Source organism: Prionailurus viverrinus, chromosome A2 (genome assembly GCF_022837055.1).
Source record: "Prionailurus viverrinus isolate Anna chromosome A2, UM_Priviv_1.0, whole genome shotgun sequence".
Classification (NCBI taxonomy): domain Eukaryota; kingdom Metazoa; phylum Chordata; class Mammalia; order Carnivora; family Felidae; genus Prionailurus; species Prionailurus viverrinus.
The window spans coordinates 158,768,249-158,791,860 of record NC_062562.1 but is presented as its reverse complement, the minus strand read 5'-3'; the positions used below and the strand labels follow the sequence as shown (position 1 = coordinate 158,791,860).

Genomic DNA, 23,612 nt, shown 5'->3' with positions numbered 1-23,612 from the left:
TACCCATGAGCTAAAAGTGTTTATTTACCTTGAGTTTAGTAAGGTTTCTTCCATTGTGGGTTTGCCTTTTCCTGTAGTGGACCATATGTAGATAATCAGAATTACTTCACGGTACGTGGTTCTTTGGAATTAAAATCTGTGTACTTTTTACTTTTTTTTTAAGGGTGAACAAAAAAGTTCTTTTTTTAAAAAAAAATTTAATGTTTATTTTATTTTTGAGAGAGAGACAGAGTGTGAGCAGGGAGGGGCAGAGAGAGAGAGAGGGAGACACAGAAGCTGAAGCAGGCTCCAGGCTCTGAGCTGTCAGCATAGAGCCCAACGTGGGGCTCAAACCCACGAACTGTGGGAACATGACCTGAGCCGAAGTCAGATGCTCAAATGACCGAACCACCCAGGTGTCTGGAACAAAATGACTTCTATTTTATTCAGAAGTACTTTGATCAATCACATGATCGTGTACTATGTAACCAGTATCAATTTGAGAAGGACATTGACTTAGTGCCTAGCAAACCCTGGAACTCCAAATAAATGTCATTTGTTTTCTCCTTACCAACTAGAGGTCTCAGAGAGTGTCAGAGTGTGGTTTGAATATATCCCAATGTAGCTTAATTTGGACTTAATTTTGATTATAAATATTTGTATTCCTTTTGAGTCAAAATCCTGTGTAAGGAAATTGAAGTTCTTTATATTGTCATTATGTATAATATTGCTGTATATGAAGATCTGCCTATTCCCCCCCCCCCACACCAAGTAGTTCTCATGATATCTAATCAAGCCCAAATACAAGATCTAGAGAAGGTATTAAAAATGGGAGTGCTTATTGGCATGATGAACCTCTTTGGCCCTCACTGTGGGTCAGTTAGAGGGCTGCTGTGCTTTTTGAGGTGATCAGGAATAGTTGAGGTTGTAGGAGTAGCCTAGGGATAGAAGATAGGCCTTCTGTGTTAGAAGCGTGTGCCAAACTTAAATGGATTTTGCCTTCAGAAAATGTTATGGATTGACTTTTCAAGTGTGAGTACTATTGTGGACCTAGCTGTCAACATGTCAAAACCAGTGTGAGGGACTATAATTTTTTAGTACTTCATGATGAACCCTTAAGGTTATGACACTACGTCTACAGTTTGCTAGGCAGTGATTGATTTATTGATTGACAGGAAACACAGTTTATTGTCGCCCAGGTCAGCAGGGCAAAGGACAGTTGATGGAGCAGCTTTGAATTCTGTCAGCAGCTCAAGAGATGTCAGCGTTCCAACATGAAGAACTCCGCTTCCTTCATTTGGGTTATGGTGAGGATGTTTTCTGGGAACAGGTAGATGGTTAACCTTTACAAGGGTCAAAAAAGAAAAATTCCTTCATATGACTTTTTCTTCTGTCCAGAAAGACTTAAAACGTTGTTAGACTTAACTTCCTTTTCCTATTCCCCTCTGCTTACACAGTAGAAACTTGCCAGGTGTAAAATACATTTCTGGCATAGTGGCTTCTTGTGAGAATGTATCAGAAGCATTTGGTTTTTAGTGGCATAGTTTTTATAATGTTAGGATAATCAAACATGGAGAGACCCATTATGGTTGCATTGTGGGAAGTAGCTAATGCTCTTCATAGGAATTGATTTAAACCTTTCAGACTCTTAAATACACTTTTAACCTAAAGATTAAATGTTAATAAGATTTTTCAGGCTCTGTGGCATAATACATGGATTTCTTTATTCCCTAAATAGGTACTAAATATAAATATCCATTTAACTCAAAAAGTCTTAATTTATTCTCATAAAAAACTATTTCCAAACTCTTTAATTATTTAGCTGTACTTCTGCAGAGCATCTTCAGTTTTTTTTTTTTAGATTTTTCTTAATGTATAATGATTAAGACACCATTTATTCAACATAGTATTGGAAGTCCTAGCCAGAGTAATTAGGCAAGAAAAATAAATAAAAGATACCCAAGTTGAAAAGGCAGCTGTCAAAGTATTACAGTTTTCAAATAACAAATTGTATATATATATATATATATATATATATACATATATATATAAATATATATATATATAAATTCTAAAGACTGCATCAAAAAAACTGTTAGAAATAATAAAAGGATTCAGTAGAGTTGTAGGATATAAAATCAATACACAAAAATCTGTTTTTTTTTACATGAATAATGAACTATCAGAGAAATTAAGAAAACAACCCCATTTACAATCCTATCAAGAAGAATAAAATGCCTAGGAATAAATTTCACCAAGGAGGTTAAAGAGTGCACTGAAAACTATAATACTGTAATAAAAGTGGTGAAGATACAAATAAATGAGAAGATATTCCATGTTCATAGATTGGGAGAACTGATATTATTAAAATGCCTATACTACCCAAAGGAACATACAGATTTAATGCAATCCCTATCAAAATTCCAATGGCACTTTTCACAGAAGAACAACAAACAATCCTAAAACTTGTATGGAACCATGAAAGACTCTGAATAGTCAAAGTGATCTTGAGGAAAAACAACAACAAAGCTTGAGCTATCACATTCCCTGATTTCAAAATACATAGATGAGAAAGCTACAGTAATCAAAACAGTATCCTATTAGACACAGACATTGTGTGTGTGTGTGTGTATGTATGTATGTCTATTTGTGTCTATTTTTATGCTAATAGGATACTGTTTTGATTACTATAGCTTTCTTATCTACGTATTTTGAAATCAGGGAATGTGATACCTCAAGCTTTTTTTTTTCTTCTCAAATATGTACACACACACACACACACACACACACATACATACACATACATACATATATACATATATATATGATGAACTGATGACAGAGAAGCCATGAATAGGGGCTTTTGGGTGGCTCAGTTGGTTACATGTCTGACTTTTGATTTTGGCTCATGGATTGTGACACTGAGCCCCACATCAGGGTGTGCACTGACAGTGTGGATCCTGCTTGGGATTCTTTCTCCTTCTCTCTACCCCTCCCCTGCTTGCACTCTCTCTCTCTCAAAATAAACTTAAAACAAAGAAAGCCTCCATGAGTATATAGTGCAGAAAGGACAGTCTCTTCAATAAATGGTGTTGGGGAAACTGAACAACCACATGCAAAGTAATGAAACTGGACACTATTTTAACAACTTACACACAAAAAAATTCCAAATGAATGAAAGACTTGAACATAAGACCTAAAACCATAAAATTCCTAGAAGAAAACAGGTGGTAAGCTCCTTGACATAGGTCTTAGAGATGATTTTTTGAATATGCTACCAAAAGCATCAGTTCGGACTATGTCTGTCTAAAAAGCTTCTGCATACAAAACTGAAAGGCAACCGACAGAATGGGAGAAGATATTTGCAAACGACATTTCAGATAAAGGGTTAGTATCCAAAATCTATAAAGAACTTATCAAACTCAACACCCAAAAAACAAATAATCAGTTAAGAAATGGGCAAAAGACATGAATAGACACTTCTCCAAAGAAGACATCCAGATAGCCAACTGACACATGAAAAAAATGCTCAACATCACTCATCATCAGGGAAATACAAATCAAAACCACAGTGAGATACCTCCTTAATACCTGTCAGGATGGCTAACATCAACAACTCAGGCAACAACAGATGTTGGCAAGGGTGCGGAGAAAGAGGATCTCTTTTGCATTATTGATGGGAATGCAAGCTGGTGCAGCTACTCTGGAAAACAGTATGGAGGTTCCTCAGAAAATTAAAAAAAGAACTACCCTATGACCCAGCAATTGCACTACTAGGTATTTATCCAAGGGATAACAGGTGTGCTGTTTTGAAGGGACACATGCACCCCCATGTTTATAGCAGCACTATCAACAATAGCCAAAGTATGGAAAGAGCCCAAATGTCCATCGATGGATGAATGGATAAAGATGTGGTATATATATATATATACAATGGAGTATTACTCGGCAATCAGAAAGAATGAAATTTGCCATTTGCACTATGTGGATGGAACTGGAGGGTATAATCGTAGGTGAAATTAGAGAAAGACAAAAATCATATGACTTCACTCATATGAGGACTTCAAGAGACAAAACAGATGAACGTAAGGGAAGGGAAACAAAAATAACATAAAAATAGGGAGGGGGACAAAGCATAAGAGACTCATAAATATGGAGAACAAACAGAGGGTTACTGGAGAGGGTGTGGGAGGGGGGATGAGCTAAATGGGGTAAGGGGCATTAAGGAATCTACTCCTGAAATCATTGTTGAACTCTATGCTAACTAACTTGGATGTAAATTAAAAAAAGCTAAAAGATAAAAAGCTTCTGCACAGCAAAGTGATAGCATCACCAAGATGAAAAGGCAATGTGCTGAATGGGAGAAAACAATTACAAATCATATATTAAGGGGCTAATATCCAAAACATACAAAGAATTTGTACAACTCAACAGCCAAAAAAAAAAATCCATTGAAAAAATAGGTGGAAGAACTGAATAGAGCATTCTGAAATATGCGTATATATATATTTTGAGAGAGAATGTATGTACACAAGCAGAGGAAGGGCAGAGAGACAGGGAGATAGAGAATCCCAAGCAAGCTCCATGCTGTCAGCACAGACTCTGACGTGGGGCTCAAACTCATGACCTGTGAGATCATGACCTGAGCCAAAATCAAAAGTCATATGCTTAACCGACTGAGCCACCCATGTGCCCCCGAATAGACATTTTTATAAAAGAAGACATACAGGTGGCCGACAGGTACATGAAAAGATGCTCAACATTAATCATCAGGGAAATGGAAATCAGAAGTACCATGAGATGTCCCCTCATGCTTGTTAAAATGGCTATTATCAAAAAGACAATAAGTGTTGGTGAGGATGTGGATAAAAGGGAACCCTTGTGCACTTTTGGTGGCCATATAAATTGGTGCAGCCATCATGGAGAACAGTATGGTGGTTCCTCACAAATTAAGAATAGAACTACCATATGACTCAGCAATTCCATTTCTGGGTATGTATCCAAAAACAAAAACACTATTTCAGAAAAATGTAAACACTTTTCATGTTTATTACAGTATTATTTACAGTAACCCAAGTATCTATTGATGGGTGAATGGATAAAGAATTGTGGCATTCATATACATAGGAATATTATTCAGCCACAAAAAAGAAAGGAATCTTGCCATTTGTGACAACATGGATGGATCTTGAAGGCATTATGCTAACTGAAGTAAGTCAGAGAAAGACAAATACTGCATGACCTCTGTTATATGTGGAATCTAAAAAAACAAAATTAAGCTTGTAGGTACAGAGAACAGATTGGTAATTGTCAGAGGGGTGAGGGGTGGGAGAAAAGAGTGAACTGTTGGTTTGTTTTTAGTTTAAATATATTGAAATTAAGAAAACAAACATAAACATTTAAAAAGCACCATTTAGCAGTTTTAAGGCAAGATGATTGGTTTTATTGCTTACTTTTTCCAGTATCCTTCCTGGAGTATTTTGTGTAACATTCATTTAAGAGTAGTACTCAGGACTCCAGGACCTAGAAGAGGCCATTGTGCTTTACAAGGGTGTTATTTCATTCTCTGAGGAATTTTATTAGGTAAGGAGCCTATTCATCCCCAGACAAATTGGGGGTGGGGAGTTCACTTGATTATTAGAGGAGGTAGCTTGAGTGAATTTATTGTAAATGGATGTAAAGTAGAATTGGAAGAGGTACTCACCAAAATGTGACTGCTTTCTTTTAATGCTGCTTTTTCGAGAGATCATACGTGCAATAGAACACCTGTGCATGCGGGGGAGGGGCAGGGAGAAGGGGACAGAGGATATGAAGTGGCTCTGTGCTGACAGCAGTGAGCCCAATATGGGGCTGATACTCACAAACTTTTGAGATCATGATCTGAGCCCAAGTGCTGTGCTCAACCCACTGAGCTACCCAGGTGCCCCAACAAATATGGGAGTGCTTCTTATGCAGATGATGAGAAAGCAGCAGTGGGTACTGAGTGGCCAGGCCGATGGGAGGAGAACCAATGGAGAGTGGTTTCCAACAATGCAAGGGAAGAACGTGATTCAAGAAAGACGGAGGCGAGATGTGGTGTAGTTTGCTATGCTATGGAGACACGTCAGGCAAGATGAGAACCTGTATTTAGCTGTTGAATTTTATAATAGATGGTTACCGATGACTGAAACAATAGCTATTTCATGGAGGTGGTGGGATGAAAACCTCGTTGAAGTGAATTTTGCTGAAGACTGAAACAAAGATGGGGTCAAAGTTGAAGATCGAGGGCGGATGACCATCTTAACTTACCACTTAAACCAGGACCTTTTGCGAATGGAAGGGGGCACAATTTACTCATATGCTAGTGTAACTGGGATATATTGACTGGTCATTCTTGGTGGGTGGAGCCAGAGTTTTCTCAGGGATGTATCTATTTATGTCTACTCTTTGTTTACTTTCTCTGAAGCAATTTCTTCTATCTGATTTACCAATGCTTAGTTCATTGGTAATTTGATTATTTTAATAGACTTTGATATGAAATATTTGTTCAGAGCTCTTTAATAGTTCTGCTTTTTCCACATGCAATTTATTTTCTCAAAGAATGAATTGAGTTTTGATTTCCCTGTGCACACTTGAAAAAAAAAATCTTGCTTTTAAATGTACAAGTTTGTATAATATGAAAATGAAATTCAGTGCCCTAGAGTTTTTATTGTTTAACTGAAATACTTTTAGGGATGAGAGATTCATAGTAGTGGTCTTTGGTCCTCTGACAACCTAGCTGTTATATATAATGAATGGCATGTGTTTTGGCTAATACTGATTATATCTGTCTTCCAGTAATTTTTTAAAATAGGGGCACCTGGGTGGCTTGGTCGGTTTAAGTGTCCGTCTTTGGCTCAGGTCATGATCTCACGGTCCGTGAGTTTGAGCCCCACGTCGGGCTCTGTGCTGACAGCTCAGAGCCTGGAGCCTGTTTCAGATTCTGTGTCTGCCTCTCTCTCTGACCCTCCCCCGTTCATGCTCTGTCTCTCTCTGTCTCAAAAATAAGTAAACGTTAAAAAAAAAAATAGAGATCATTAAATCCTTGATAAGTTACTAATGCATTTCAGTAAATTTTTTATATTTTAAGTTGTGTTTTATTTCAATGTATTTTCATTTACAGTGCTGGTCTTCAATTCTTTTTTGATCTTATACCATATTGGTTAAAGAAATTTTTTTAATAAAAAATTACAAATAATTATGATAATAAAATATTATTAATAAGATGATATTAAAGACTATGATAAATATGAAACTCAGTATTTAAAAATAATGATGCTATTAATAATGGCTTTCTACTATCATTTGTTAATATCTCAAGGCACTGTACAAATGATTCTCAACTTTGATTATGTATTAGACTGTCTTATGGTTTTTAAGAAAACATGATGCGGGGCGCCTGGGTGGCTGAGTCGGTTGAGTGGCCGTCATGATCTCACGGTCCATGAGTTTGAGCCCCGCGTCGGGCTCTGTGCTGACAGCTCAGAGCCTGGAGCCTGCTTCCGATTCTGTGTCTCCCTCTCTCTCTGGCCCTCCCCCGTTTGCGCTCTGTCTCTGTCTTTCAAAAATGAATAAATTAAAAAAAAAAAACTTTAAAAAAAGAAAACATGATGCACCAGCCCAATTGCCAGCATGTTGAATCAGAATTTCCAGGGAAGGAAATTGGCTTCTAAAAAAAAAACCAACCCTGTGATGCTGATACATAAGGAGGCTGATACCTACTTCTCTATATACTTAAGAGTAGATTTATTCATTTGTGATAATTGATGTAAACCCAAAGTTTTATACCATCTAACTTTTTTCCTTCCTTCCTTCCTTCCTTCCTTCCTTCCTTCCTTCCTTTTCTATCATTCTTTTCCTCTTCCTTTTTTCCTCCCTCCCCCCACCCACTAAGTTCCTCTCATAACTGGTGAGATTGCATTTGAAACTTATGAGCTGGTTCTAGGAGGTAGGCATAATTAATACTGTCATTTTCTTATATAATTAGGCTTTTGCTGAATTTGTATTACCTTCAATATGTGTTGAATATTTTCAAGCCACTCAGCCATTCGTGAAGATTAGTTTATGTAAAAATCGTGTCATTTTACTTTACCGGGCACGGTAAACTGCATCATCATAATGTATTGAGAGAGAAGCGAGAATGGGGCACTGCTGATGCCTCTGTGTGGCGCTTCCCTTTTTCCTTGGGAATCTCCTTTATAATCGATAACTCATGGGCATCTACTGCAAGGATGAGTGAGGTGCTGGGGCTCCCCTGTATGTTAAATATCATTAAGTCTTAGTTTCTTTTTTAATTAAAAAAAAATACATAAAACTTTTACACCTGAGCTGCAAGACTGCAATTCTTAAATCATTGATTTAGAGATGTGAATAGAATCTACCCCTGCATATATATTAGGAGATGTAAAGGGAAAAATGGCAATACAATAAGAGTTTGGGAATTTAGTATCCCACTTACATCAATGGATAGATCATCCAGACAGAAAATCAATAAAGAAACATCGGTTTTAAAGGACATGTTAGACCAGATGGACTTAACATATATGTATAGAACGTTTCAAGCAAAAGCAACAGAATACACATTTCCTCAAGTGTACATGGAACAGTTTCCAAGGTAGATCATGTTAGGCCACAAAACAAGTCTTAATAAATTTAAAATGGTTGAAATTATATCAGATTTATTTTCTGACCACAGTGGTATCACAGTAGTAATTACATGAAGAAAACTGGAAAAATTGCAAATATGCAGAGATTAAATAACATGCTACTGAACAACCAATGAATCAAAGAACAAAGAAGTCAAAAGAGAAACACCTTGAGACTTTGGAAAATGAAAGTGTAACATACCAGAATTTATCAGATGCAGCAAAAGAGGTTCAAAGAGGGAAGGTCATAGTGATGAAAGCCTACCTCAAGAAACAAGAAAGTTTGAAATAAGCAACCGAGCTTTACACCTTAAAAAACTAGAAAAAGAGTAAGTGAAGCCCAAAGTTATTACAAGGAAACAATTAACAAATACTAAAGTAGAAATAAATGAAATAGAGACTAAAAAGAAGGTAGAAAAGATCAATGAAAGTAAGAGCTGGTTCTTTGAAAAGATAAACACAGTTGACAAACCTTAGAAAGACTCACTGAGGAAAGAAGGATTCAAATAAAATCAGAAATGAAGGAGAAGATATTACAGCTGGTACCATAGAAACATAGAGGATGAGAGACTACTGTGAACAATTATATGCCAACAAATTCGACAACCTAAAAGAGATAAATTTCTAGAAACATACAATCTACTAAGACTGAATCATGATGAAATAGAAAATGTGAATTAATCAATTACTAGTAATAAATTGAATCAGTAATCAATAGCCTCCCAACAAACCATAGTCCAGGACCAGAATGACTTCACAGGGGAGTTTTAACAAAACATTCAAAGAGAAGTTAATATCAATCCTTCTTAAAGGAGGGAATTCTTCCAAACTCATGTTGTTATAAGCCCAGCATTACTCTAATACCAAAACCAGACAAGGATGCCACAAGAAAAGAAAATTGCAGGTCAATATCCCTAATGAACATAGATGTAAAGATCACCAAAAAAAGTATTAGCACATCGAATTTAACAATATATTAAAGGATCATTATACTATGATCAAGTGGGATTTATTCCAGGGATGCAGGGATGGTTCAACATCCACAAATCAGTCAACATGATAGACCTCATGAACAAAATGAAGGATAAAAATCATAAGATCATCTCAACAAGATGAAGATGAACACATTTATTGAAATTTAACATCCATCTATATAAAAACTCAAAGTGGGTTTAGAGAAAACATACTTCAACGTAATAAAGGCCATATATGACAAGTTCACAGGTAACATTACCTCAACTGTGAGAAGCTGAAAACTTTGCCTTTAAGATCAGGAACAAGATGATGCCCATTCTTGCCTCTTCAACATAATATTGGAAGTTCCTAGACACAGCAGTTAAGTAAGGAAAAGAATTAAAGGCATCCAAGTTGGAAAGGGAGAAGTAAAACTGTCACCATTTGCAAATGTGTGATATTATATATAGAAAACCCCAAAGACTCCATCAAAAAAACTGTTAGAACTAATAAACCAGTTCAATAAAGTTGCAGGATAAAATTCAGTACACAAAAATGTTGCATTTCTATATACTTATAGTGAACTATTAGAAATGAGAATAATCCCATTCACAATCACATCAAAAAGAATAAAGTACCGGGTCGCCTGGGTGGCTCAGTCGGTTGAGTGTCCGACTTTGGCTCAGGTCATGATCTCACAGCTCGTGAGTTCGAGCCCTGTGTCGGGCTCTGTGCTGACAACTCAGAGCCTGGAGCCTGCTTCCGATTTTGTGTCTCCCTCTCTCTCTGCCCCTAATCCACTCACATTCTGTCTCTGTCTCTCTCAAAAATAATAAATAAACATGAAAAAAAAAGGACCTAGGAATAAATGTAACCAAAAAGGTGAACGATCTATATATTGAAAAATATAAGACATTGATAAAAAGAATTGAAGACACAAAAAAATGGAAAGCTACTCCTTGCTCATGGACTAGAAGAGTTAATATTGTTAAAATGTCCATACTACCCAAAGCAATGTACAGATTTAATGCAATCCTGGTCAAAATTCCAATGGCATTTTTCACAGAAATAGAACAATCCCAAAATTTGCAGAAGCACAAAAGGCCCCGAGTAGCGAAAACAATTTTGAGAAAGAACAAAGTTTGGATACATCACAATCTGATTTCAAAATAGATTATAGAGCTATGGTATTTAAAGAGTCTAGTATTGGGGCGCCTGGGTGGCGCAGTCGGTTAGCGTCCGACTTCAGCCAGGTCACGATCTTGTGGTCCGTGAGTTCGAGCCCCGCGTCAGGCTCTGGGCTGATGGCTCAGAGCCTGGAGCCTGTTTCCGATTCTGTGTCTCCCTCTCTCTCTTCCCCTCCCCCGTTCATGCTCTGTCTCTCTCGTCCCAAAAATAAATAAACGTTGAAAAAAAATAAAAAAAAATAGTCTAGTATTGGCATAAAAATAGACACATAGGTCATTAGAACACACTAGAGAACTCAGAAATAAATCCACACTTACGTGGTCAATTAATTGATGACAGAAGATCCGCAAATATACAAATGGGGAAAAGATAGTCTCTTCCATAAATGGTGTTGGAAAATTTGGAAGCTACTGTGAAAGAATGAAACTGGACCCACACTATCTTACATCATGCACAAAAAACAAACTCAAAATGGATTAAAGACTTGAACATAAGCCCTGAAACTGTAAAACTCCTAGAAGAAAACATAGGTGGTAAGCTCCTTGACATGGGTCTTGGTGATGGGTTTTTGAATCTGATACCAAACTCATCATTGGGACAACATGAATCTAAAAAGTTTCTGCACAACACTGGGGTAGTATACCAAGATGAAAAGGCAATGTACTGCATAGGAGAAAACAATTGCAGGTTATGTACCTGATAAGGAGCTAATTTTTACAACTACTTAGCAAACAAACAACCAAAAATCACAGTGAAGAAATGGGCAGAAGATCTGAATAAACATTTTTCTTTTTTCTGTTTTTACATTTCCATTTATTATTAAAAAGATTTTTTTTAATGTTTATTCACTTTTGACAGACAGAGGGAGACAGAACAGGAGCAGGGAGGGGGCAGAGAAAGAGGGGAAACACAGAATCTGAAGCACACTCCAGGCTCTGAGCTGTCAGCACAGAGCCCGACGCAGGGCTCAAACTTGCGAACCGTGAAATCATGACCTGTGCTGAAGTCGTACGCTTAACGGACTGAACCACCCAGGCGTCCCCATTTTACATTTTATTTTTTAACTTCTACACCCTACATGGAGCTCGAACTTAAGATCCTGACGTCAAGAGTTCCATGTGTTCTTCAGGTGCCCCTGAGTAGACCTTTTTCAAAAGAAGACATGGATGTCCAACAGGTACATGAAAAGATGCTAAATGTCATTAATCATGAGGGAAATGCAAATCAGAACTACCATGAGATGTCAGCTCATGCATATTAGAATGGCTCTTATCAAAAAGATAAGAAATAACACATTGGTGAGGATGTGGAGAAAAGGGAACCCTATGCACTGTTGGTGGCAGTATAAGTTGATGCAGCCACTGTTGAGAATAATATGGAGGTTCCTTACAAAATTAAGAAAACTACCGTATGACCCAGGAATTTTATTTCTGGATATTTATCTGAAGACAAAAAAATACTAATTTATAACTTAAACAGTTAAAAATAGCTCCATGTTTATTGCAGCATCATTTGCAATAGTCAAAATATAGAAGCAAGCTTTGTGTCCATTGATGAATGGATAAATTTTGGGGCGTATATTTATATATATAACATACAAAACATATATAATATATATATAATGTATATAGTAAAATTATTCATCCATAAAATAGGAGGAAATCTTGCCATTTGCTGCAACATGGATGGACCTTGAGGCCATCATGCTGAATAAAGTAGGTCAGTGAAAGAAAAATCCCAGATGATGTCTTCTTTATGTGAAATCTAACACAAAACATAGGTGCAGAGAACAAATTGGTGGTTGCCAGAGGTGGGTGTGGATGGTGGGGGAAATTGGTGAAATGTTTTCTTTTTCTGTTTACCTAAATTTGATTTGGAAAAATCTAATTTTCATTTTGGAGCTCTGAAATAAAAAGAAATTGGTTTTCTTAGGATTTGCTGTTCTGTTGTCCTTGCTTTACTTTGTTAATTAAAATAAAATCTTGATATAATATAGTTTTCCAAAATGAAATAGAATTATCCTTGCCTTCTGTTGCACTGGGCTTTTTCTTGGCTTTATACCTGAAGTCCAGACAGACGTTGGGGCTCAAATGACCCTTGTTGGAGTAATTGCTGAATCATTACTTTATGGGATAGTTTTTAGTTCTGTTTTATCCCATGCTCCAGGAATTTAAAACATTTGTAGACTTTATTTTTTTTAAAACAGCTTTATATTTATAGAAAAATTGAAATAGTAAAGAGAATTCCCTTATAATTCCCCCAACCGTGTTCAATTTTTCCCATATTAGCATTTTACTTTAGTATGGTACATTTGTATAATTAATGAACCAGTATTAATATATTATTATTGCATCATTTATTCAGATTTCCTTAGTTTCTACCTAGTGTTAATTTTCTGTTCCTGGGTCCCTTTCACATACCATTTAAATATATTTAATTGTCCTGTCTCCTTAGGATCCTGTTGTCTGGAAATTTCTCTTTGTACTTAATTCAGGATTCCCAGGCACCTTTGGAGCACTTTGGTTTTGATATATCCAGGGTCAGGGATTTTCTATCTTCTGCTTTAAATGAAACCCTTTTGAGAAAGCAATTCTAGTACTTGTGACTTTATGTTTGAAGAGTTGAGACCAGTCTGTGTTCTCTGTTCTTTAAAATGGAGTGCATTGTATAAAGAAAAAGTTCTCTTACTCTTGAAATCATGTTCTCTGCTCTTACATTTCTCTTTGAGATTGCCGTGGGACCCTTGATATAAAACTTATAGTCTTTATAGCATAATGAGGAAGTTCTTCCCAGCCTTTCTCTGAAATCTGTTTGCATATCCAAGAAGCACATCACATCAGTGTGACCCCTGGGCAAATACTTGAAATAATACTGTCCACTTTCTTCCATATAAAGACTTTCTCTCTTTATATACGCTTTTCCAAATTTAGAGCCAAAGGCAGTGTCCCATGATTTAGTACCCCAGAGGGATACGGAGTTGTCGATTTTAGAATGTCTGCTTTGAGATCTACTCCCATAAACCGTGTAGTTACCACATGTAATTCTGGATGCTACTTTTTCTGCAGCCCGTGCATTAGTAAGGCTTTGAGTGTGATATAAATGCCAAACTGACTTCATTGAGTTAAAGTTCCAGAGGAGACTAGATGAGAAAAGTTAAGAATTTCGGATCCCAGTATTTGAGGACCTGTAGATAGAATCGGCTTAACATAAATGTGATATATAGAAGTCGCTGAAGTGGTTGGTTCTTGATTATTAATAACTTATTTAGTAAATCTTTATTGTATATTTTCATACTGTGTCATTCTTTTCAAGAATCACTTCACAGATCCCACCTTGGTGAAAGTATTGGTTTAGAGGAGCAGTAACATGGATAATAAAGCCTTTCCCTTTGAGGGATGAGTTTACATATCAAAGAATCTGTGACAGAAGGTGGTTTCACTCGTTTATTTAAATATACATATTGTATCCTTGAATGCCTTCTTTAGCCGTGCAGACCTTGTCAAACATTAAAGGACCATTGGTTGATCCAAATTATTAACTCCTTGCCAGTAACATTGAGCACCTGCCGTGTGCCAGGGTTTGAATTTCTTAGATTGATGTTCCCTCTATGTTGAATGAATGAGTGGGTTAAAGTTTTCCTTCCTCCATTCTGATGCATGCCTGTTCCTCTTTAACGTCCTCTCCAATTCCTGTCTAGATTGTCTCAACACAGCCTGGACCATGATCATTGCATTAATTAAAATTTAGTTTCTGTAGAATAGGGAAACCCTAAATAGTAATGATTTGAAATAGAAGTCTAGTTTTCTTCACATGAAAGAACTCTGCAGGCAGGCAATGAGGTAGTGTAATGGAGGCTTTGTGGAGTCATGGGGGACCCAGCCTCCTTCAGGCTGTTGCTCGCTCTTTTGATGCTTTTGATGATCGTAGGTGGCTGCAGAAATTCTATTCAGCAGTTCCTCAATCCTTGATGCAGAGGGCAGGATGGAAGAAGAAAAGAAGCAGAGGATAGAGCCGCCACGTTTTTTTTTTTTTTTTGAGTGTATTTATTTTGAGAGAGACAGAGAGAGTGAATGGGGGAGGGGTGTAGAGGGGGACAGAGGGTCTGAAGCAGGCTCCAGGGGCTCACAGCCTGATGCAGGGAGCCGCGAGATCCTGACCTGAGCCCCAGTCAGAAGCTTAACTGACTGAGCCACCCAGGCGCCCCGAGCCGCCTCCATTTTGAGGAGGTTCCTACAGGTAACTTACAAAGGTCTGATTACATCTCCTTGGCCAGACTTCACCTGTAGACTACATTTTGCTACAAAGGAGTCTGGGATACACAGGTTTTCACCTGGACAGTAATGTGTCCAGTAAAACAAAAAACAGCCAAACAAAGCAAAACCCAAAAATGAACCAAAATGAAAACACCCTTCAGGGATTCTGTTGTTAAACAAGAGAAAGAGCCTCCTGAGGCGGTTACTGGTCTCGGTCACAGTCGTTCACGGTCATGCTGCCCACAGGAGCATCCTAGATCCCTTTTCCTCCTGACCAGTGATTTTGCCAATTTTCAAACCACATGCCATTAGCGTTTATCATCTTGTTTATGCCTGTTCCTGCTCCTCCCAGCAGAATTAGTGGGGGCAAAGTGCTGAAGTTACAGATGGGTCTGATATCCTCTATTTGCTGGTTAGCCTCAAATGAAATTGTAGTCTTTTTTAAAATTTTTTTTTAATTTTTTCAATATATGAAATTTATTGTCAAATTGGTTTCCATACAACACCCAGTGCACATCCCAAAAGGTGCCCTCCTCAATACCCATCACCCACCCTCCCCTCCCTCCCAGCCCCATCAACCCTCAGTTTGTTCTCAGTTTTTAAGAGTCTCTTATGCTTTGGCTCTCTCCCACTCTAACCTCTTTTTTTTTTCCTTCCCCTCCCCCATGGGTTTCTGTTAAGTTTCTCAGGATCTACATAAGAGTGAAAACATATAGTATCTGTCTTTCTCTGTATGGCTTATTTCACTTAGCATCACACTCTCCAGTTCCATCCACGTTGCTACAAGGGCCATATTTCATTCTTTCTCGTTGCCACGTAGTACTCCATTGTGTATATAAACCACAGTTTCTTTATCCATTCATCAGTTGGTGGACATTTAGGCTCTTTCCATAATTTGGCTATTATTGAGAGTGCTGCTATAAACATTGGGGTACAAGTGCCCCTATGCATCAGTACTCCTGTATCCCTTGGGCAAATTCCTAGCAGTGCTACTGCTGGGTCATAAGGTAGGTCTATTTTTAATTTTTTGAGGAACCTCCACACTGTTTTCCAGAGCGGCTGCACCAATTTGCATTCCCACCAAGAGTGCAAGAGGGTTCCCATTTCTCCACATCCTCTCCAGCACCTATAGTCTCCTGATTTGTTCATTTTGGCCACTCTGACTGGCGTGAGGTGATATCTGAGTGTGGTTTTGATTTGTATTTCCCTGATAAGGAGCGACGTTGAGCATCTTTTCATGTGCCTGTTGGCCATCCAGATGTCTTCTTTAGAGAAGTGTCTACTCATGTTTTCTGCCCATTTCTTCACTGGGTTATTTGTTTTTCGGGTGTGGAGTTTGGTGAGCTCTTTATAGATTTTGGATACTAGCCCTTTGTCCGATATGTCATTTGCAAATATCTTTTCCCATTCCGTTGGTTGCCTTTTAGTTTTGTTGGTTGTTTCCTTTGCTGTGCAGAAGCTTTTTATCTTCATAAGGTCCCAGTAGTTCATTTTTGCTTTTAATTCCCTTGCCTTTGGGGATGTGTCAAGTAAGAAATTGCTATGGCTGAGGTCAGAGAGGTCTTTTCTTTTCCTGCTTTCTCTAGGGTTTTGATGGTTTCCTGTCTCACATTCAGGTCCTTTATCCACTTTGAGTTTATTTTTGTGAATGGTGTGAGAAAGTGGTCTAGTTTCAATCTTCTGCATGTTGCTGTCCAGTTCTCCCAGCACCATTTGTTAAAAAGACTGTCTTTCTTCCATTGGATGTTCTTTCCTGCTTTGTCAAAGATGAGTTGGCCATACGTTTGTGGGTCTAGTTCTGGGGTTTCTATTCTATTCCATTGGTCTATGTGTCTGTTTTTGTGCCAATACCATGCTGTCTTGATGATTACAGCTTTGTAGTAGAGGCTAAGTCTGGGATTGTGATGCCTCCTGCTTTGGTCTTCTTCAAGATTACTTTGGCTATTCGGGGCCTTTTGTGGTTCCATATGAATTTTAGAATTCCTTGTTCTAGTTTCGAGAAGAATGCTGGTGCAATTTTAATTGGGATTGCATTGAATGTGTAGATAGTTTTGGGTAGTATTGACATTTGGACAATATTTATTCTTCCAATCCATGAGCACGGAATGTTTTTCCATTTCTTTATATCTTCTTCAGTTTCCTTCATAAGCTTTGTATAGTTTTCAGCATACAGATCTTTTACATCTTTGGTTAGATTTATCCCTAGGTATTATGCTTCTTGGTGCAATTGTGAATGGGATCAGTTTCTTTATTTGTCTTTCTGTTGCTTCATTATTAGTGTATAAGAATGCAACTGATTTCTGTACATTGATTTTGTATCCTGTAACTTTGCTAAATTCATGTATCAGTTCTAGCAGACTTCTGATGGAGTCTATCGGATTTTCCATGTATAATATCATGTCATCTGCAAAAAGTGAAAGCTTAACTTCATCTTTGCCAATTTCGATGCCTTTGATTTCCTTTTGTTGTCTGATTGCTGATGCTAGCACTTCCAACAATATGTTAAACAACAGCGGTGAGAGTGGACATCCCTGTCGTGTTCCTGATCTCAGGGAAAAAGCTCTCAGTTTTTCCCCATTGAGGATGATGTTAGCTGTGGGCTTTTCATAAATGGCTTTGATGATGTTTAAGTATGTTCCTTCTATCCCGACTTTCTCAAGGGTTTTATTAAGAAAGGGTGCTGAATTTTGTCAAAGGCCTTTTCTGCATCGATTGACAGGATCATATAGTTCTTATCTTTTCTTTTATTAATGTGATATATCACGATTGATTTGTGAATGTTGAACCAGCTCTGCATCCCAGGAATGAATCCCACTTGATCATGGTGAATAATTCTTTTTATATGCTGTTGAATTCAATTTGCTAGTATCTTATTGAGAATTTTTGCATCCATATTCATCAGGGATATTGGCCTGTAGTTCTCTTTTTTTACTGGGTCTCTGTCTGCTTTAGGAATCAAAGTAATACTGGCTTCATAGAATGAGTCTGGAAGTTTTCCTTCCCTTTTGATTTTTTGGAATAGGTTGAGAAGGATAGGTATTATCTCTGCTTTAAACGTCTAGTAGAACTCCCCTGGGAAGCCATCTGGTCCTGGACTCTTATTTGTCGGGAGATTTTTGATGACTGATTCAATTTCTTCACTGGTTATGGGTCTGTTCAAGCTTTCTATTTCCTCCTGATTGAGTTTTGGAAGCGTGTGGGTGTTTAGGAATTTGTCCATTTCTTCCAGGTTGTCCAGTTTGTTGGCATATAATTTTTCATAGTATTCCCTGATAATTGCTTGTATCTCTGAGGGATTGGGTGTAATAATTCAATTTCATTTATGATTTTATCTATTTGGGTCATCTCCCTTTTCTTTTTGAGAAGCCTGGCTAGAGGTTTATCAATTTTGTTTATTTTTTCCAAAAACCCAACTCTTGGTTTCATTGATCTGCTCTACAGGTTTTTAGATTCTATATTGTTTATTTCTGCTCTGATCTTTATTATTTCTCTTCTTCTGCTGGGTTTAGGCTGTCTTTGCTGTTCTGCTTCTATTTTCTTTAGGTGTGCTGTTAGATTTTGTACTTGGGATTTTTCTTGTTTCTTGAGATAGGCCTGGATTGCAATGTATTTTCCTCTCAGGACTGCCTTCGCTGCATCCCAAAGCATTTGGATTGTTGTATTTTCATTTTCGTTTGTTTCCATACATTTTTAAATTTCTTCTCTAATTGCCTGGTTGACCCACTCATTCTTTAGTAGAGTGTTCTTTCACCTCCATGCTTTTGGAGGTTTTCCAGACTTTTTCCTGTGGTTGATTTCAAGCTTCATAGCATTTGTTCTGAAAGTATGCATGGTATAATTTCAATTCTTGTATACTTATGAAGAGCTGTTTTGTGACCCAGTATGTGATCTATCTTGGAGAATGTTCCATGTGCACTCGAGAAGAAAGTATATTCTGTTGCTTTGGGATGCAGAGTTCTAAATATATCTGTCAAGTCCATCTGATCCAAAGTCTCATTCAGGGCCCTTGTTTCTTTATTGACCGTGTGTCTAGATGATCTGTCCATTTCTGTAAGTGGAGTGGTAAAGTCCCCTGCAATTACCACATTCTTATCAGTAAGGTTGCTTATGTTTGTGAGTAATTGTTTTATATATTTGGGGGCTCCTGTATTCAGCGCATAGACATTTATAATTGTTAGCTCTTCCTGATGGATAGACCGCGTGATTATTATATACTGCCCTTCTTCATCTCTTGTTACAGCCTTTAATTTAAAGTCTAGTTTGTCTGATATAAGTATGGCTACTCCAGCTTTCTTTGGACTTCCAGTGCCATGATAAATAGTTCTCTATCCCCTCACTCTCCATCTGAAGGTGTTCTCAGGTCTAAAATGAGTCTCTTGTAGACAGCAAATAGATGGGTCTTGTTTTTTTTATCCATTCTGATATCCTATGTCTTTTGGTTGGCGCATTTAGTCCATTTACATTCAGTGTTATTATAGAAAGATATGGGTTTAGAGTCATTGTGATGTCCATAGGTTTCATGCTTGTAGCAATGTCTCTGGTACTTTGTCTCACAGGATCCCCCTTAGGATCTCTTGTAGGGCTGGTTTAGTGGTGATGAATTCCTTCAGTTTTTGTTTGTTTGGGAAGACCTTTATCTCTCCTTCTATTCCGAATGACAGACTTGCTGGATAAAGGATTCTTGGCTGCATATTTTTTCTGTTTATCACATTGAAGATCTCCTGCCATTCCTTTCTGGCCTGCCAAGTTTCAGTGAAATTGTAGTCTTAAAGGTGTGGACCGTCAGCTTCTGTCATCCACTTAGAGCAGTTGTTTGAAAATTGTTCACATTCTGCTCTAATTCCATACTCTCGCTTCGTTTTTGTTCACGTACAAGTAAATCGACCATACTCTACCTCTACCTCTGCATGTTTTCGCGTACCTCAATCTCAATAACTATTTTCATCTGTAGGATGGAAGTCTGAGGAGGTCCAGAACCTCACTTCTGCTGCTTGCTGCTTTCGCAGCGGGGCCTGAACGGGAGTGCTTTGTGCTCTCTAAATGCCTGCTAAAGGAATGACTGAGTTCTCTCGTTGTTTCCTCTCACATCTCTCCTCTTTAGAATATAAGATTACTTTCGTTTGAAGAACTTGCTCTTGACTTCGCTGCCATTTCCCCCACGCTTCTCATGGTTCACTTTTTATTTTTGTGAGAAGAGGCATCTCTCCTCCTGATTTACTAACTTCTTGTCTCTTCACTGTCTTGAGGCTCTCTCTGTGACTTCTCAGATTTTGCTTTGAGATGTGCCCTCCTCATTGACCTTTGTTGGTTCTTCAGTCTCTGTGACATCTCAGCAGCACGCTGTGTTACTGACAGCATGTTCTTGGAAATCCCCTCTTCACTCTTTTACCTTTCTGACTTTTCTTTCTGAGTTTCCTTTGTTGATGTCCTTCAGCTCTGTGGTGGTGAGCAAAACAGAATAATTTTGCTCTCATCCTTTGTTCTTTTCTCTCTGCTTTCTTTGCAGTAGCCTAGGCGCTAGGTTGCTCTTTGACCTTAGCTATTGTTTCTGTGTGCGTGATTACCAAATAGACACAAATTGCCTTTACTACTCATTTTGTATCCTTTTAAATACTTCCTGTGTGCCTCAACCTAAACTCCTCTGTCAAGTTAAACAGTATGTGTGAAATTTGGGATGCCAGTGCTAATGCCTTGGGCTCCTGTCATTAGGGCGTCACTTCTGAATCTATGGAAGTAACCCTAATGGCAAAGGATAGCAATTTCCGCTGTGTTGTTTTCTTTGTCTGGAATGCTCTTTCCTTTATTCTTTTCAGCTTCCTTTCTCCTTTTAAGATCAAGTTTGGAAACCTGCAGTTCACAAAGATTTCTAGGGTGACACCAGACCTTGTTGACTTTCTGGGCTTTGAACTCCCTCCGTACTCACTTATCTGTTACCTGGCACTCTTCGTATACTTGTGTCGTATTGTGTTGTAGAATAAATCCTCTTTATTATAAATGTTTTATCTCACAGATACTCTGTAATCTTAGTCCTCTCTGTACTCGCAGTGCCTAGTATATAATCAGCACTTAATAACGTGTGCTGTGGATGATGGCTTCCCCTTTGCATTTCCTTATCTTGTTCCACTTCTAATACTGAGATTGCTTAAAAATTAATTTTTCTTATCACCAAACAAACATTTCTCTTTCATAAATGAAATGGAGTGCTTGGACTGAGCCGAATGACAGATTTTCGATAGCCTGATTGCATTTTGCTTTGCACTATTTTTAGTACATTATAAAGGGCTTGGAATGACTGTTGGAGAAGTAACTTTCCTCTGTCTTTTCAGTGTCTTCATCTTTTGAGTGTCATCTAAAAACTTGGAATGAAAGAATCATGATAAGAGCTATGGGATTCTGTGCAGACACACACGCAGTTTTGTATGCGGTGGGGAGAGATGGAGTGGGGGAGAGAATATGAATAAATAAAAATGAATGTGAAGACACACTGCCCAAGCCCATATACCACCTGGAAACTAATGTTGGGAGGATGCCAGACCAGCCCCGCAGAAGAGTAGTTGTGTCAAAGGGGTGGTATCTCATAAGGATGCCATTTTAAGAGTATTCTCCCCCTTACCCCCTGCAAAAAGAAACCTACCCAGTTGTTTTTATGATAAATTGTTGTTATAATCAAGTCCTCAGCAATATAGTAATGTGGTAGACATACTGAATAAAGAAGATCTAGTTAAACTATGGTGTCTTTTAAAAATAAGGTATAAGAAATTAGCTGTGGTTGAAATTTAGCTCTGTGTAGATGGAAAGTCTGGGTTAGTTGGGGCACCTGGGTGGCTCAGTCAGTTAAGCATCCAGCTCCTGGTCTGATCTCACCGTTTGTGAGATTGAGCCCTCCCATTGGCTCTGTACTGACTGTGCAGAGCCTGCTTGGGATTCTCTGTCTCCCTCTGTCTGCCCCTCCCCTGCTCATTCTCTCTCTCTGTCTCTCTCTCTGTCTCTCTCTCTCTCTCTCTCTCTGTCTCTCTCTCTGTCTCTCTGTCTCTCTCTCTCTCTCCCCTTCAAAAGAAATAAACATTAAAAAAAAAAAATCTGGATCAGTAGAGGGTAATTCCAGGCTGAAATGAGGGGAACAAAGGACTTCACCTACTAATTTACTTCTTCTTTTTTTTTTTTTTCCCATAGGGAAGTTGAAATACTGCCTTGTGGTTTTGAATCAGCCAGTGGACAAATGTGTTCGTCATCTTTGGAGCAAAGGTAATCTCAATTAGCGTTCACATTTCTTTACCTTCTTTACTCCTTGTAGGATGAACATGACTATTAAATATTCCAAAATCTGACTCATACCAAAAAGTGTAATTCCTAGCAAAGTGATTTAGTTATTGAATTACCAGGAGAATAAATCTTTTCTTAACCAGTTTCCACTTGTGGTTTCCGCATCATGAATCCCCAAGGACAGAATTACAATGTAGCATCATTATACCGCATTTCTGATCCACCCTGTGGATGTTAATCCTGAGTACTTGCTAGGTGTTTGTTGAAGTGTGAATAGTTTTGGCACCAGGGACAACAAAAAGCATCCTCAAGCCTCACTCATCCCAGCATCCAACAATAAGATATCTGCAGGGTAACCAGATTTGCAAAATTAAAAAAAAAAAAATGTTAACAGGGTATTAGAATCTCTAGGGAATGCTGAAAAATAGAAACAGTAGTTTTACAGAATTCATACTTCCTTGAGTTTTCCTGTAAAAAGCAGCCTTTATTAACTTTTTTTTTTACACTATTCTTTGATTTATTTTTTTTACATTCTTTGATTTGTATAGGATTAACCCTAGGCTAGAAAAGATTATTAAATACCATTTGGTGTTTTGAACCTCTGCTCTTCCATGAGATTTGAGTTTTTTTTCCAAAGGGATACTTCTGCCAAGGTTCCCAATGTAAGTTACAGGCCAAATTAGATAGACAGAACCACATGATTGTTGATATGCTGATGTGTATTCCAGATGACTCTTCTAATCGCAGAATTCTTTAGTATTCTCAGCATCCAACTCTCAAGTCTTGGAATGCAAACCTATTAGGCCAATAAGCTCACATCTGTGGACAGGGGTCCTTGTAATACTCGAGGGAACAGATCATCATGGATGATTTTGTGTAAGGAATTGTTCTTGTCTTGTGTGATTACCATGAAAATTCTTGATTCCAGATTTAGCTATCTTTATGTGAGCCCACTGAAAATGGCACACTGTTACTGTACCAACACTGCCCTGAAAGCTGGCAAGTTGTCTAACCAGAAGCTTCACTCTCCTCGCACTTCTCACTTGGTTGTCATTAGGTAGTTACTCAGGGGTGCTAAAAAAAGGTCTTTTTTTTTTTTTGTCACTTCAGGGCCTACTGCTGTGTCTGGCTCATAATTACTTAGTAATTATAACAAAGGAAAGTGAATTTGAGGGGTGCCTGGTGGCTCAGTTGGTTAAGCATCTGACTCTTGATTTCAGCTCAGGTAATGATCTCACTGTGATTTGTGAGATCCAAACCCACATAGGGCTCTGCACTGACAGTGTGGAGCCTGCTTGGGATTCTCTGTCTT

At 38.0% G+C, this 23,612-nt stretch overlaps 1 protein-coding gene across 12 annotated transcripts in view; it reads left to right on the top strand.

The window, feature by feature from the left end:
- Positions 1-23,612, top strand: part of TPK1 (thiamin pyrophosphokinase 1) — a 351,530-nt gene that overhangs the window by 59,480 nt on the left and 268,438 nt on the right. For all 12 annotated transcript variants that reach the window (XM_047837362.1, XM_047837351.1, XM_047837356.1 and 9 more), the window contains one exon: positions 22,211-22,282. In XM_047837362.1, the coding sequence (XP_047693318.1) occupies positions 22,211-22,282 (72 nt within the window). The remainder of the gene's footprint in view (positions 1-22,210; positions 22,283-23,612) is intronic.